The sequence below is a fragment of the Triturus cristatus genome, chromosome 5_2 (assembly GCF_964204655.1).
Source record: "Triturus cristatus chromosome 5_2, aTriCri1.1, whole genome shotgun sequence".
In the NCBI taxonomy this organism is placed as follows: Eukaryota; Metazoa; Chordata; class Amphibia; order Caudata; family Salamandridae; genus Triturus; species Triturus cristatus.
In genome coordinates this window covers 545,280,593-545,297,210 of record NC_140588.1, presented here as the reverse complement: position 1 = coordinate 545,297,210, position 16,618 = coordinate 545,280,593, and the positions used below count along the sequence as shown (strand labels likewise).

At 43.5% G+C, this 16,618-nt stretch overlaps 1 protein-coding gene across 5 annotated transcripts in view; it reads left to right on the top strand.

Annotated features, from left to right (window-relative positions):
* Nucleotides 1-16,618, top strand: part of LOC146823290 (rho GTPase-activating protein 6-like) — a 1,132,600-nt gene that overhangs the window by 657,448 nt on the left and 458,534 nt on the right. For all 5 annotated transcript variants that reach the window (XM_085607628.1, XM_085607627.1, XM_085607629.1 and 2 more), the window contains one exon: nucleotides 8,932-9,088. In XM_085607628.1, the coding sequence (XP_085463754.1) occupies nucleotides 8,932-9,088 (157 nt within the window). The remainder of the gene's footprint in view (nucleotides 1-8,931; nucleotides 9,089-16,618) is intronic.

The window sequence follows — 16,618 nt, the reverse complement described above, 5'->3', positions numbered from 1 at the left end:
TTGCTAACTGCCTTTTTCTGTGTTTACTTTCGCACTAAAAGTTCTAATTGTTATTCTTCATGTTAACAAACATATCTATCTCTTTCATATGAAAAAGTATCACACTAGGGATAGAAGTGGTTTGTTGGAAGGGTTATGGTGCGACCATGCATTATAGGGGATAAGGAATCCACTGCCTACATCAATAGGAAGTTGAAAGTCACCTCAGAGTGCTTTGACCTTATAAAGTAACTTGGCATTCTGTCTCATTCCTCTATATGTTAACAGAACTTCTCTGTGACATGCAATATTCTCTTCATGTATGGCAGGGGGTACAAAGCGCTATGAAGCAAAGCCATCCACAGTGTATGTTGGCCTGCAAGATATGTGTGTATCACTTAGGAAATGTGCCTTGAATGTTCTGCTGCTGCTATGTTCCACAGTATCCAAGCAATAGTCTCTGCTAATGGAAAACAGGGCCGGACTGGGAACCAAAACCAGCCCTGGCAAAGTGCTCAGCCAGCTCCCCCCGGGGGTTGGGGGTGCGGCTGAACTGTTTGCCAGAGCCGGTTTTGACCGATTTTGTTACAGGGCCCGATATTGCAGCTAAACTGCAAAAACGACCCTGTAACAAAAACGGTTTCTCAGTGGCCCAAAACTGGCCCTCATCCTGGCAGCCCGCCGGGGAATGCCCCTGTGCCTGCTACAGCCAGTCTGGCCCTGAAGGAAAATCGATTTTAACAAGTGCAATCTTTGTGTGCTTTGCGTGGTTTTAGTCTAAGCAACCAGGAATGCCGCAGGATGAGTATATCTAGATGCTAGCCCTACACACCAAACGATGCAGCAATACAGCAAGACATGAAAAGAATGCTCACATCAAAAAGAATAAGATAAGGAGGTGAAACATTATGGCAAAAACTAATCCCACAGAAAACTACGGAGGAACCAATATTTTAAGGCTTGATGGCCGAATGCAGAACCGCTGATGTAAAATGGTTCTTAAGTAATTTATCGACATTACACCAACATTTCTGTCACAGTGTCATTTAGGAAGCTGCACAATTGTGCAGGTTCAGCTAGGATTCAGGTAGTTGCTATAACTCACTGGAAGACCCCAGGTACTTTCTCACAAGACACAACTTGGCCAATTGCAAAAGGGGTTTCTTTTTAAAGAATTGCAAAGGAGGTTTCTTGTTAAACAATTCAAAATTAATTAGCATGGCATGGAGAGATGTTTCCCAATTAACATTGCTCCTAATAACCATGCTATAAGTCTCCCTTGGCTGAAGTTCTGCCCTCTCTTCTGATATTAATTGTTATAACCATACGCACCCCTTAACTAAAAAAGCTGTTTATGTCTAGGCACGTAGTTCTATACACAACTACCACCTACATGGTTAAAAATAAAAAGGGGGTTACACTGACCATCAAAACTGCGATGTCTCGTGATATTGAAGTTAAAATCATCTGAGGGTGTCGTCACTGAAGTTTACATTTTGGACCCAAGGTAACGTGTCTAAACTGATCATGAACTTCCAGATGGCAATGGCATCTCAAATTATTTTCTGGTCAAGTAATCAGAAAAGATCTGAACTTCGATGGAGGCAGAACCTCAAGAAGTAAAGTATTTGGTAAAACAGATGAATGATAGAAAAATAATTTTTCTTATATACTTTTGCAATAAGATCACTTTACTGTATTTCAAGTTGCGTGCTTCTTCTGTAATGATAATGAAGACAGTAAATAAGTTAATATGAGAAGGAAGGGGGACTGGAGGATGCCCTTTTGGCATACAGCGGTGTGGGACTAGTGCTTCTGCATCTGCAGTGAAACAGTATTTTCATTAAAATGAGTCAACTATTATTTCCACCATATCTGTGATATATTAAAATGTATAGGGCCTTGCTTAATGTTTGTGCCGTCGAATTAGTTAGGGAAATTACCACCTGAGTGCTACTGTCATCTGTTTCGTGCCTGAGTACAACAAACAGATGTAAGTTGCAAAAAGTGAAGTCGGAGAATGAAGCCTTTCACTTGAAAGAAGACTTCAGAACCACAGGCAGAGGATGTTGCTGCCCCATGTCATTGAGTGGGAATGACCTAGGGGCACTGTTCCAAATACCTATTTGAAGGCTCTGTTGAGAATGCAGTCTGCAGCTTATCATCTAGATTTCTTGCATGGTCTGTTGGTGTTGATCTTAGCTCCGATGGCCACTAGGTGGAGTCCCACTGGAAGGTCTTGTTGCAAAAGACCACTACTTCCCTCTTGTTGGAGTTGAGCTGCAGGCAGTTAGTTAACATCCAGTGTTCTACCATGGTCATGCAGTTGAATCTGGTGGTGGTTCTTTTATCCTTTAGGGAGAGGATGAGTTGGGTGTCATCAGCATAGGAGAATGATGGTGATATTGGCGAGCGGTGTCAAGTATACGTTGAAAAGGTGAAGCTGAGGAATGATCCCTGTGGGACTCCTCATATCAATCGTTTGGTCTCTGATGTGAAGGGTGGCAGCCTGACCCTTTAGGTTCTTTCCATGAGGAAGGGACAGATCCATTTGAGAGCAGATCTCTATATGTGGAGTCGTCTGATGAGGATATTAAGGGTCATGGAGAGGTTGAGCAGGCTGAGGGCTGCTGTTTCTCCAGTGGTCCAGGATGATTTGAATGTCAACATTGACTGCAATGAGTGCTGTTTCAGTGATGTGGTACTTTCTGAATCCTGATTGAGTATTGTCTAGAAGATCTTGAAGTTCGATGTGGGTTGTGAGTTGCTTGTGGATGGCTTTCTCGATTACTTTGGTTAGATAGGGGACCAGGGACATGGGTTGGAAGTTGCTCAGTTGATTCCAGTCACCGTTGATTTATGTAAGTTTCCATTCATCCGCAATAGCAGTGCACGTGATGTAGGTGTTGATGATGTGGGTCAGGGTGGTGTTGGTTGGTGATGTTTCCATGTTGTAGATGTAGTAGGGGCATGGGTGCTTTGGGCCCCTGAGTGGATAGTCCACAATTGGCGCTGTGTTGTTTCTGGAGAGGGCTGTCCATTCAGTCATGTGGCTGTCTTGGTTGGTGTTGGGTAGGTTAGCAACGAGTTCTATGGGGTTGGGTTGGTGATCAAAGTTACTGTAGATGTTTGTGATTTTGTTGTGAAAGAAGTTAGGGTAGGTTGTCACAGAGTTGTTGGGAGGCAGCGATGCTGTTGACAGTGGCTACGGTCAAGGTGAAATCCTTAACGACCGAGAAAATGTGCATGCAGCTGTTGAACTTCCATCAATGTGGTCTATTGGTGCTTTTTTCTTGGTATCTCTTATTTGCTGGAGATAGCGTCTGAATGCATCCTTGTAGGTAGTCCAGTCTGTGGTGTTGTGGCTGGCTCTCAATTTCCTTTCTAGCTGTTTACAGAGCCGTTTAGTGTCTCCGAGTTCTTTTGAGAACCAGCTGGCTTGCTTATTTGATCTACTATGCTTGTTGGGTTTGATGGATGTGAGGGAGTCCACGCAGGTCTTAATCCAGTTGTTGATGTCCTTGTCGTGGTTATCTGTGGGGCTAGATTGATCCTTCCCAAGGACGCTGAGCTAGTCTGCTTCAGTGGTTTTGCCCCAGCTGCAGCTTAGAATGCTGAACCTGGGTGGGCTGTTCACTCGAGGTGTGTTGATTTAGGAGTGGATGATGAAGGGGTCCGTATATGTGAATGGTGTGGTAGAGTTGTATTTAATGATGTTGCTTGTTGTGAAGATGGGGTATGTTGTGTGTACTGCGGTGTGTGTTGGTCCTCGAACGGACAAGCTGGGTGAGTCTGATGTTGGTCAGGCTTTTGAGGCGTGCTGTTGCACAATGTTCATGTTGGTCTTCCAGGTGAAAGATGAGATCATCAAGGAGGAAAATGTTGGTTCTGGAGTAGATGGTTAGTGGAGCGACTAAGTTGGTGATGAGGTTGATAAAGGTGGCTCGTGGTTCATAGGTGAAGGTTCCGTTCAGGGCATTCTTTGGGGATGTTGTGCATTTGATTGATTAATTGTAGATGATGGTAATTCCTCCTACTGAATTGTGAAGACATTCCTGTTGAGCGAACTTGCAGTCCACTGGGATTTCCATGGCGATGTTGGGAGATGAGGTATTGAGCCAGCTGTTTGTGATGAAGAGGATGTCGGGTGCGTCGCTTCTCAGCAGGTCCCATATTTCAGTTGTGTGTTTTCTGAATGATCATATATTGAGAAGCATGCATGCGAGTGGGTGATGACGTATGGGTTTGCTGTGGCGTGTGTTGTAGAGTGGGGTGTAGGCGATGTTGGTGCTTGTGTATTGGGAGGGGGTGTTGGGGGCGTTGTTAGTATTTGTGTGGGGGTGCGGGTGGATGGTGTAGGAAAGTACCCTTTTTGTTTGTGCCCCCCCCACGTTTCGCTCAAATGCTGATGGTTATGGCTCTGATAGTGCACTGGAGCCTGCTGCCCAGGCCCCAGGGCAAGTGCTCTCTCCCTAAAAATGTTGTGTGAATTGGCAATCCCAATTGACAATGACTTTACCCCTCCTATAATTCCTTATTATATTGTAACAGTGGTACTCAGGGCATGGGTGGTCAAGAGGTCCCTAGTGCTTGAAGCACTGGTTATGCCATCCTAAGTGACCCAAAGAAACCACCGACAGCAGGTCTGCCATTGCAGACTGCAGGAGCAGTGTAAACTGCTCAAACTCAACTTTGCTCTCACCATGTGGGGCAAAGTCGATGCACTGTCTCTGATATATGCCAGTAACCCCTAAGGAAAGCCTCCTAAAGCGGAAGAGACAGGGTGCCTTATATCAAAGGTGGGGACATGTAAGTGCATGCTTCTATGACCCTATAGTGCGCTGTACCATTAAAGGACACTATAAGTGGTAGACTTTCCATAGGATAACATGGGCTGGCATTCCGGGGAAACCCGAGGTTGGCAGCTCCATTATGGTAGTGCCTAAATAGCTTTTGTTTGGTATCATACAACATGCTTTCTTTCTGAACCCTGACACGAATCTCATGTCGAGGGTGATGTGGTACGCACCCAGGTGACTACCTTGGAGGTTGCCAACTTGGTTGCCCCAGTTTCTCTGTGCTCTGCCTGACAAGCCCATGTTTCCCTCATTTGCTGCAGCTAAGACAGGATTCTTGCCTCCTGCTAGACAGTGTGGTCACTCCCAGGATTCAGGAACAAAATCTTGGCCAGGAAGGAGGTCACAACTCCCTCCTCCCAAGCAGGGTAATGGAAAGGCACTTCAAGGCGGTAAGTTTCAAAGGCTGAACTTCCTCTGAAATGCACCAAGGCTGACTCCAAGAGGAGGAAACCGCTCTCTCCCTGCCCCAGGCATATTTGCATCTGGACAGGCTGGAACTTATTTAGAGGTGTACACCCTCAGAATGCTAGTCACACCTCCTGGGTGGGCAGCCTGGTCTGTACACTAAAATTTGATTTCTGTCATCTGTAGGAGTGGCAGAATAGAGTTCTGGGTAGAAAAGGTGACCCTACACCCCTGGATGTGGTCACCTCAGTGGCGGGCTAGCTGTATGGACTATCAGCCCATTGGCTACTTGTTCCACACCCTTAACTCCACTAAATCAAGGATTTAAGGGACACCCCTGACACCAGAACCTCAGTTCTGAACAACATGTATAAAAGAGGACAGAAGAAGAGGCCAGTGTTGGCGACAACAGCACTTTCACAAAGAAAAAGAGGGATACCCTGCAACGTTCCTGGAACTGCCTTACCAAGACCCTTCCTAGGCTATCTCCTGGTTCCAAAAACAGAGGTACCTATGTGGAAGCCTGTAGCACCCTCAGACTCCTCTGGACTAGTGGCACTAGTCCCCTGACAATTGCAGGTAAAACAATCCTCCGGATCAGAAGGACCACTGGACATCGGGCCCTTTGATGGATTGCCCAAATCCAGATGATCTAGTACATTGTGGGAACTGTAGTCCTGTCTTCCACAACGTTACAGGCAGCCACCACATTCCCTGGGACCACCGGACGTTGAAGTTACTTTCTGCTCTACTTATCACTGCCAAAAGCTTGTTGATTTCTAGTTGTGCAACTGACCCCTTTACTGAACGCTGCACCTAGGGGCAATTGCATTCAACCTTTGACTGGCATCAGCAACTACCCTCTTGTGTTTTTGTCACTTTCTCTTGAGTTGTGTCAATTACTTCATGTTGTTACTCTGAAACACTTAACACATGTTCCTCTAGTGAAACCTGACCGCTCTTTGCCAGACTACCAGGACTTAGCTAAGATTTCATTGGTGTGAATCCGAAGATCATCTTTGGGGTATTGTGATAGCATTACATGGTGAGGTTTAACCCTCACACCACGTAACACTCCATCTTCCTACAGGTGGCTGCTAGAGAACTGGCAATTGGTGCAGGTGGGGCACAACAGCATTTGGTGAATGGTCTCTGGGGTCTAGAGGTCTAAGGAGTGTTGTGCCGTATTACTAGGTGGTGATCGAACCAAGATTCTTGGCACTTGGGGCATGGTCCAGGTGCGGAGGGACACAGATGGGCTCACCTTTGGCACACCTTCGGCGTGCCTGTTGTGCCCATCCGCTGCAGATCCGTTTTGCAGCTGCCATTAAGAAGGGCCTGGTAGTGGGGAGGAGTGCAGGGTGCTGTGATGTCATTTTCTGTGCTAATGGGTGTTGGGACAAGAAATACAACAGGATTACACTGACACTTAATAATTTCTCTTCACTCCTTCTGGCTACTGGCATCACCTACAAGACATGTAGTATCCTCTACAGTCACTGCAGTCACCTCTGGCTTCATCCCATTCAAGATTTACCAACCTCTACCAGTCTTTCATTTTAGGATAAGAACTAAAGACTCTATTCATCAGCAACACGTAGAAGCTCTATGTCCTCTAATGGACTCGTAAACAGAGTCACCACTTTGCATTGCTTCTCTCTGTTAGTTTCCTATTTGTTATCCATTTCAGTCCCCACATGTGATCTTAGTCTCATTAGTCCACCGCCTATCTACCCTTGTTTGCTCTTAAATCTTCACTCTGTTGTAATACTCCTTTCTTTTATTGGAGCTGTGTTCATGCGCTAAATGTCAAATATATATAAACATAATTAGTTAGCATTCACAAACCAACTGGAAAAGCATTATATTCCATAGAATGTGTTCTTCGGAACATTTACGTTTCATTCATTTAAGTTAAAAGCCGCATCTTTTTACGGGAGTCTTCACATTTTGTGGGTGAAATGTGTTGAAGATGTCACAAACAGTTAATTATTCAATCTGGCTGTGGATTTGAAAGTGTGAGTGGCCCAGCTTACTTGATAAGGAGAATTGAGGAAAAAAAATTGTATGCATTTTCCTATTCTGATATGTTAGTGAATTTGTTAACCAAAAACGAGGAAGTCGGTAAGGACTGCGTTTTCTCTCGTAGGTAGTATATTTTCTTTCTGAATCAACAGTTAAATCAATTCTCTGCGTATCTTTGAACGTGAATTGTTGGGAGGTGCATTTCTTCACGTATCTCCAATAGCACAATTTGCAGTTCCACAGTGTACCGTAAAACTGTACTTTGGGACGGTAGGTACACTAAGGTTGAACTCTATGTGGTTTCCATTGTGAGGTCAATTAGATTAATCTTGGTGTGTATCTAGGTATAGGGCTTCATTTCGAGGTGGCTGATGAAAAGTAGCAGAAGTCCTGACCTCCGTGCTCTCGGTTTCCACACCTTCTTCACCTCGTTTTGGGTTGGTGGACAGCTGTGTTTCCGGTGTTATTGCTTCATCCCATCTCCACCCTTGGAAATACCTTCAACTAAAGCACCTGATGCAGAGCTGCCACCTCCTTGGTGTCTTGCTATTTAGAGCCATTCCTCCTGGGTGTTTATTTCCTTGCCTGGGATTGCCAGGCACAGCATGACTGCCCCAGGCAGGGAAACACAACCAGAGACAAACACCGGCCCACATCCCCCAACCCAGTGCCCTGAGACAACTCCCAGCATATCAAGGACATTGATTTTACATGTTTCAAAGACAAATTCCTTGTGGGATTTCGTTTTTGAAAAATGTAAAAATTGACCGATAGTTTCTCAGGCAGCTGTTTCAATGAACAATTAAGCCAAAAGTGTTCCAACTGTATCAGCTGCAGTGGCAGCTGCCCGGGCAGTAATATTGAGGCGGGAGAGGGGGAGGGAGGTCTCTCCTCCATTATCTCCGTCCTCTGCTTCTGTGTGAAACCGAAGCACACAGGCTCCCAGACTCCCCGCCGTGGTTCGGCGCTCAGAGAAGGACTGGGAGGCTGTGCATGTTCCTCACCCAGGTTGTGCCTTACAGCCCGGTGGAGCACATGCTAAGTGCGCATAACTGTTTGGCCGGCCCAAGACGGCCGACCAAACCGTTATGTGCACTTAGAATGTGCTCCAACCACTCCTCTCCCTGCTCAGTGAGCAACCTAGTCCCGTCCCACAGAACTGCCTCAGCACAGAAAAATGAAATGATAAAACAGTGTGGTATTATCATTTAATTTTTCCTTTTCTTTAGTGCTGAAAATCAGTGGGGCGAATCTCCTTCGCCTTAGTGGAGGAGCCGCCTCTGCGAGCATCTTTGCCAAAACCTCCTCATTGAGGGAGCTGAAATATGATGGCTGAGCTGTCATGGGAATGGCAGAACTGGTGACTTGGTCAACCTTTGGCTTGTTGTTCACCTGCAATAAACTTAGTAAGATTAAAATAGACGCTACTAACTTGTCTTTAGCATAAAATCATTCGTATGAAGTTTGATACAGAAACGTGTACTTCAAGACACTACTTTTTTGTGATATATTCAGTGTAAAAGTTTTAAAGTGTGGATATTTTACAAATGAATTCAATGGAAAATTCTCAGAGGTTATAGGGTAAACGTTCAGCCAGCGGTTCTTTGTCAAAGAACTCTTCATAATATGTGGATCTCTATTTTTGTGTTCCTCTCTCCTGCAGGGCAACTTCATCTGGGCAACAATGTTTGGGCAGAATGTCAGACTGCAACCAGCGCCCCTGCAAAGCCTTTCTGAGCTCGAGCGAGCTCGACTGCAGGAAGTTGCATACTACCGACTGCAGGGGAAGAATCTGAACTGTGACATCAGCATCCCCAAAGGTAAGAAGTAGTGGATCCTAAGACCCAGACCTCGACTGCTGGGTGACAACACACGAGGCGAGATTAGACTAGCCTGTCATGGAGTGCTGCTCTGCTTCGCCTAACCCTTTTAGTACATTAGGATTGTGAAAAGAATATTTGAAAAGTATGCAGGCCTTACCTCTTGTAGTTTACTTAAGATTTCTATTTGACAATATTTTCTAATTATAAGAGCAAACCTAAATTGTATTCCACTTAGAAGACCAACAGCTCTCCTTTCCACACTATTTGGATGATTTCTGCTTCACACTAAAAAAGGATGAGTCAAATGTAGTAGGTATTACTTGACAGGAAGTTAATGTGACACAAATTATTGTCCTGAAAACAATGACGTGAGTAGGAGTGGAAAGCATTGAACTGTACAACAGTATCTAAAAAACAAATTATTAAATATTTACCTTACTTTTTAGAAGCAGTGATCAGTATTTGGCTGCATCTCTGCTCTGGGTTTCACCTGCACAGCGCTTGCACCATGCTTATGAAATCTCTTGTAATTAAAACAGAAACGTTTTTAAAGGAGACTTACAGCCTATGGTGGCTGCTTAATTGCACTTTTTGTGTACTCTAAGCCATGTTGCACAGCAGCTCAATTTCTGTGCAACATGTAAAAAACATTGACAAACCATATAGATTTTCATAGGCAAAACCTATTAGCTTTGTCAAGTGCATTTCGACTGGCATTTATGGATCTGGGATTTGGGGAATTGAGCATGCCGGCCATATTCAACGCTCTGAGAACTCTTTTTTACTTTACCTCCTGGCTGTCCCACGCGGTACATCTACATACGTGGTACATGATGAACTTGGTCTTACATACATCACGGACATCATAAATTCTTCCCCCATCATCCTATGGCATAAAGTCTGGACCAACCAGGAGACCAATCTAAATAGGGAAATCATCACAGATTGCCTTCGCCTCAACGAGGCTGATAATATCAAGTGGTTGAAATATGTAAGAAACCTGTCATTTGACTTAGGGCATCCTGAATTTTTTTCTGATCCATCAACTTTGAATAAAATATCTAGAGTTACACTAAAACAACTAGTCCTAAGCCACCTGATTAGCCGACGATGGTCATCTGAAAAACATAAGAGCACGGTAGTTGATCACCAACATTCTACCACTACACAAGGGACCCAGCAGTATTTATTTTTAATACCATCTCCTTTTATTCGCATGCTTGTAACCCGTTTTCGCACTGACACTTTCTTCAGACTATTAACATTCCCTAATCAAAACTGTTGGTCCAGCAACCTGGAGAAATGCCCTTGCGATGGTCTCTCAACACAATCTAACATCCATTGCATTTTGTTTTGTAGGTTTTATCAATTGCCGAGGGCAACCTACCTGAAACCCTTACTTAAATCATGGGGATTACAATCTTGTAGAGCGGCCTATTATAAATTAAACACATTGGACAATCCTTTAGCCATTGCTGTTGTTTCCTCTTACCTAAAAGTGATTGTGAGAGTGAGGGCTTCAATGCAACCTTAGATGACACAAGATTCAACGCTTGTTGTGTATTTCTTACTTAAATGAGTGCATGATGGTTGTTAAATTATTGTAATTATGCCTATTTGTACTCCTCTGAATATGTTTTTAACGTTTTTATATGTGCCTTCACAGTATTTTATTATTCTACTTCATTTCTTTTAATATACGTGTACTTTTGTGATATTGTTTTTTACATATCGAATAAAGTTTATAATTGAATTGAATATTAGCTTTGTCAATGCTTGTTTCTTGGCTGCTGTGACCATGCCCAAAAATTTGAGGGCCCGTATGTCTAAGTAGATAGTATACAATTCTGCCAGTAGACCAAAACCTGGGCTCTTACCTTTGGCATCTTCAGATATTGCCATTCTTATCTCATAGGCAGTAAACCTTCCATGTAGTTATGTATCTTTATATTTATTACTTTACTTCTAATTCAGCATCTCCAGTGCAGTTCCCTATATCTCACCCTCTTCCTCTTTCAATATACCCTTTACCCCCACTCTCTGACTCATCCCAAATCTCATTCTAATATGCTCTCCAATGCACTACCCTATTTCTCACCCTATACCTCTCTCAAATTTGTCATCTACTTCCACTCTCTGACTCATCCCAAACCCCATTCTACTGCTGTGATCCCGAAAACAACCCTTTATAGACTCTTCCCTCCTCTACACGTCCTTGCATAATTTCAAGCCTTATTTTTACTATTCAGACCTCCCAAACAAGCCTTTCTAAACCCTTCCCCCTGACTCTTCCCCTCCCCCACTTCCCCTTTACTCATCCCAAACCTCCTCCTACTGCTAGGATCTCCAAATAACACTTTCTAGACCCTTCCTTCTTCTATCCCTCCGCTATGTTTTGAACCCAACTAAAAGACTCGAATGTCCACTGCTCAAATTGATTTCATATTTCCTTATACTAATTCCTCACTAATCCTTTTTGGGTTCTGCATTAGCGTGCTACCTGCAGAAAGCACACCGACACCTCATCAGGGGTGGCAAGTGCTTTATAAATGCAAAACCTTTCCTCTTTTATCCTTCCAATATCCTTTTTCAATCAAATAAGAAACTCACATGTCTACCGCTCAAATTAATTTCATATCTCCCTATACTAATCACCACTAATCCTATTTGGGTTCCGTAATAGTGTGCTACACGCCGAAAAGTGCTTCAACACCTCGTTAGGGGTTGTAAGTGCTATATAAATGAAATTGCAATTAAAAGATAACGTTTGAGGTTCCTGTTATGGTGGAAGAAATATACCCCCGGTTATCTATGGGTGCAGCAGGGATCTTCTATTGAGTAGCAGCTATTTACGCTACCTTAGTCACATCCCTTTGTTTTATCCTGGACCCTGCCTTTTTATTATGATAAAGGAAAGAAGCAAAGTACTAAGATAATGTAGTTGCCAACTTACTAGATGAGCCATTTACACTCTGCTCAATTTTACAATAATGATTCAATCATTAAGGTTCAAGGTGAACTCTGGAAAAGCTATATAAGTAGGACTTCCAATACAGGCTCTTGCATCTTGAAGGCAATTATAGATTATGTGGCATGACTCATCTTGGGGGAAAGAAAGTTTGAATACTTAACCTCTTTTGTGTAAGAGTGAGTCAATAAAACGCTCTTTCTCCAGTGTGATATTTCTTGGGTATGAAAGAAGTGCACATTATTTTCTCATGCAATTTCCAAGATTTTAAATAGCTAGCTGACACTAGAAGGAGACATTTTTTAAGTACTTTCATTTAAATGTTAGAACAGCTTATCTATTTACTTAAGTACTACTACTTCAGTTCTGTAAACACATTTGTTCAGACTGCATATTTATGATGTTTCTGATTATAAGTACAGGATTAGTTGGTACACAACTATGGCACAGTGTGCTTTATTGTATGTTTTAAAAAAAAAACACAATGGTTAAGTCAATCAAATATGTTATAAAGACGCCTGGAACAGGTAGGTGAAGTTCAAGTTACTATTTTATTGATAATTCTATAATGTATATTAATTCCAGTCTCTCGTCTCACACACCTTTCTTTACTGTCGAAAAAAGACTATGCGGACCCAAATTCGTGGTGCTTTTTTATTTTGCTTTGTGCCCCGCACCAACCGCAATCAATATACGTATATTAATTGTTGGGTTCAAGAACAAGTTTAATGACTACTTCGAACTCCGTTTCTAAGCTGATGCCCAATTATGAATTCAACAACTGGTAATTAAATGGAGATTTTTGTTCATAATCACTAAATATAAGACTTTGATTTGTTTGTCTGATATTCTGTTGCTCACCCCAGTGAAAAATATTTGTTACATCTGTAATAAATTGGAAGGCTGCTTGTTAGTTCATGTCAGAGGGCGATTGGGTTAGCTACTGGGCCCAACCATGGGAACTGAGCACAGCCGCACTGGGAACCGAAACCGACCCAGACAAACAGCTCGGCCAGCCCTTGGGGTGAATGCTGCTTGTTGGAAGCATCAATCCTTTCTCACTGTTTCCGCTTTTGTTACAGAGGGCCGATCTTGTCTGCCCCCAGTAACAAAAAAGGCACCCAGGGGTCCACACGGGGCCACACTCTGGTGGCCCACTGGGGAAACGCCTGGTGCCTGCTATGCCCAATCCGGCGCTGAGAGTGAGGCTTTTTACTCATTTTTCCATGGGTGCTGTGCAACTGGGGCCAAGTACACCTTCAGGACATGATTCTCAGTGGTAGCATGGGTAGAGCAGTCCAAGGCTTCTTGGAGGAGGTATACACAGGGGAGTTGAGCACAGGCTCACACACACAATGCTTTCAGTGGCAGTAATAAATGATTGTCTAGCCAAATAATTTCTTTTAGAAAGAGTATTCACATGCAACCACAAAGTGGAATACGGCATACACAAACAATACACACAGCCCACCTGAGATCAGGGCTCTAGTGTTTAACAGGTAAAACCCTTGATTCCCACTTCTCTCTCTCTAGCGATTAGAGTTATTCCCATTCACTATAGAAAGACTTCAGGTTAGTCCCCACTAGCAGTCTGAATCTTAGGATTCCCACTCTGACTATGATATCAAAGTGTTCTAGCACCAAAGTGCAAACTGGCAGACAAGTTCCCCTGGGGCCCTCCGCCCTGTAGCTCAGTCTTGCCCGCACCAGCAGGGATTGTCTGACCGAAGTCTCCTAGAGTGTCTCTCTTGTGAGTGCTGGCACCATCTGTGGCTGCCTCGGGTGAATACCACACACGCGGCTCTGCAGGGGCAGCAGTTGGGTGTCGGTGTTGGCACTCCTCCAATGCAACAATAAGTTTTCTTTTGGTCTTCCTCTGATGAGTGGGGGAATTGTTGATGGTTCCTAGTTCCAATCCCAAATCGGGGCTTAGAGCCCCATGCATCACCACGGCAGCCTCGTCACATGACAATGGCATCCACTAGGCAGCACTCCTTGTCTTCTTTTGGTGACCCCCTCTGGCATATGGGGTCACCACATTTACTCTTCACTCAGACGACGGCCCGATCTGCACAGTAGACGTGTTCCTCTTCACAGCTACTACCCTCTGGCAAACGGAGACGCCAACTCTCAGCACACATGGGCAATGGGCTAATCATCATGGCAGTCTTCACACTTGTCACCTCTGGCATACAGGGTTTCCAACTCACATGTCAAATGGGCAATGACCCAACTGTCACAGCAATCTTCACGCCAGTCCCGTCTGGCATACGGGGTAACTGACTCACAAGCTCCCTGGAAGACAGAGCCTGACTTTTGACCTATGTCTTTAATGCACACCAAATGTGACAAGATTAGAACAAGATTGAAAGGACTGTTTACAAAAATCTAGTACTAATGGAAAAATACAGTAAAATGGGTTTGTGCAAGAGAAGGGACAAACTGAAGTTGGACAGCCTAAAACAGATTGAGCCAGCTAATAGAAAGCAAGCAAATGTGATTACAAATGAAAAAGGGAATAGTAAGCATGGGCGGAATGCATTCCCAGGGAAGCTTTCCGAATATCCCCATGATGTCGTTAGCAAACTAAGACAGCTGTGCTCTCAGGTAGGCTTTGACCTAAAAAGGTAGTTGTGTAGGTAATTGATGTGATCTTGAAGTTGAACATGGATGACTTTATTTAAGGAGCTTGCTTATAAATGGTATGTGAATTACGGGCCACTAGATCACAGGGACATCAGGGTCCAGTGTAGGCTTCCTTTGGTGTGGGATGATCATGCCATTCTCAAGAGCTTCTGGGAAGATACCTTTAGTTAGGGAGGCATTGGCAATGGCGAGTAGATATGAGAGAGCATCTCCAGAGAGAGCTTTGATGAAGGATGTGGGTAAGACCTAATCTTCATAACAAATGGGTTTGCAGGGGTTAAGTATGTTGGTGAAATCTGCAAGAGATAGGGCTTTGAAAGCTGACCATTGTGGGATTCTGATGGAAGGGAAGACCATAAGAGATGATGCAAGCTTGGTATTGCCAATGTACTGTTAGATCTTCTATATATTCTCCATGAACACAAGGCATTGCACTTTTTTTGCAGTGAGGATAATGTGGGTCTGGCAGGGTTTTGCTGCAGTGCTTGACTATCTTGAAGAACATTCTGCTTCAGTTGATGGTTTCATTGATGGTGTTAGTATAGTACTTTTTTGGCTGATGTGATGAGCTGTTTGCATGTTACGGTGAGGGACCTTAGTATCATGGGGTCATTGGGAGTTTTCTTTTTCAATCATTTTCTTTCCTGTCTGATGATGGATTGTTGATTGTCCACAAGGCCTTTAGAATACCAAGGTACTCAAGACTTTGGTTTGCACTTGTGGGTTTTGATTCGGATGTGAATGTTCAAATAATTATCCCAAAAAGTGTTGAAGTTGTTTAGAGGAGTGTTGGCATAAGGCATTAAGTTGATATGGTAGCAAAAGATTTCACGTATTAGGTTGCCTATGCGAAAGTCTTTGAAGGATCTGAAGGTTGGTCTTTTCTTTTGGGTTGCACTCAGTTTGTTGGTAGGAAGCTGAGCAGGGAGTTAGAGATGGCAAAGTGGTCAATGCAGTCAAGATACTTGGGTGGTTTGCAGTGAATTGTATGTTATATTGAAAAGACAAGGTTGAGGATGTGGCCTTTTAAGTGGGTTGGATGTGTGATATCCAGCACCGCTTTGAGTGTGTCGATGAGATTAAAGAAGGTGTCTCCTGTTTTTTTTTTTAGCTTTTGTTGTCTTTGAGGTTGATGTCATGAAGAGCGTGTTGTGGACATTTAGATGGACAAGGTGGTGGAGGAATCTGAAAATTAACTAATGAAGTCCTTTTGCAGAGCGAGAAATAAAATGTCAGCAGCTCCATGTAAATGTGTTAGTTGCTTGCATAGGACATATGGATGACAGCAAGGGCTCTTCCCTTCTTATGTGTGCAGCCCACATGATGGATGCTGTGACCTGTTGGAAGAAGGACGTATGTGATGTGGGGTTGAACCATGTTTCTGTGATGAAGAATGCATCAAGCTTGTGACACGTGATTAACTCCCTGATGTCTGGTGCTTGGTTTTCTGCAGAGAAGGTGTTGATAGATTCACAAATATAAGAACAAGCTGCTTGTGAGCCATATTTTAACAATAATAACCTATAACCAGGACAGCAAACCGTATCTCAGTTGGCTTGGACCAAAGAAGGAAACCTCATAATTAATGAAATTATTTTATGGAATATTGGCTGTAGCATAAATGACGAAGAAATAGTTCTTTGCATGGTCACCCCTGATGTTTCATCTTTTTCTGGACTCTTCTATTGCTGAACTTAGAAGTCTCTGCTTAAGAAGAATAAAGTGCCTAAGTACCTCTTTAAACATGGTTAAAGTGGTTTAACCCTAATTGGAACATTTTATTTTCCTGCAGGGCATAGTAAATGGTGTGTAATATCCATGACCTGGAAAGTTAAATACTACTTGTGGACTGCAACATCTATTGTGCCATCCACTACAGGTGCAGTGAAAAAATAGGTTCAAGCGTGACATCA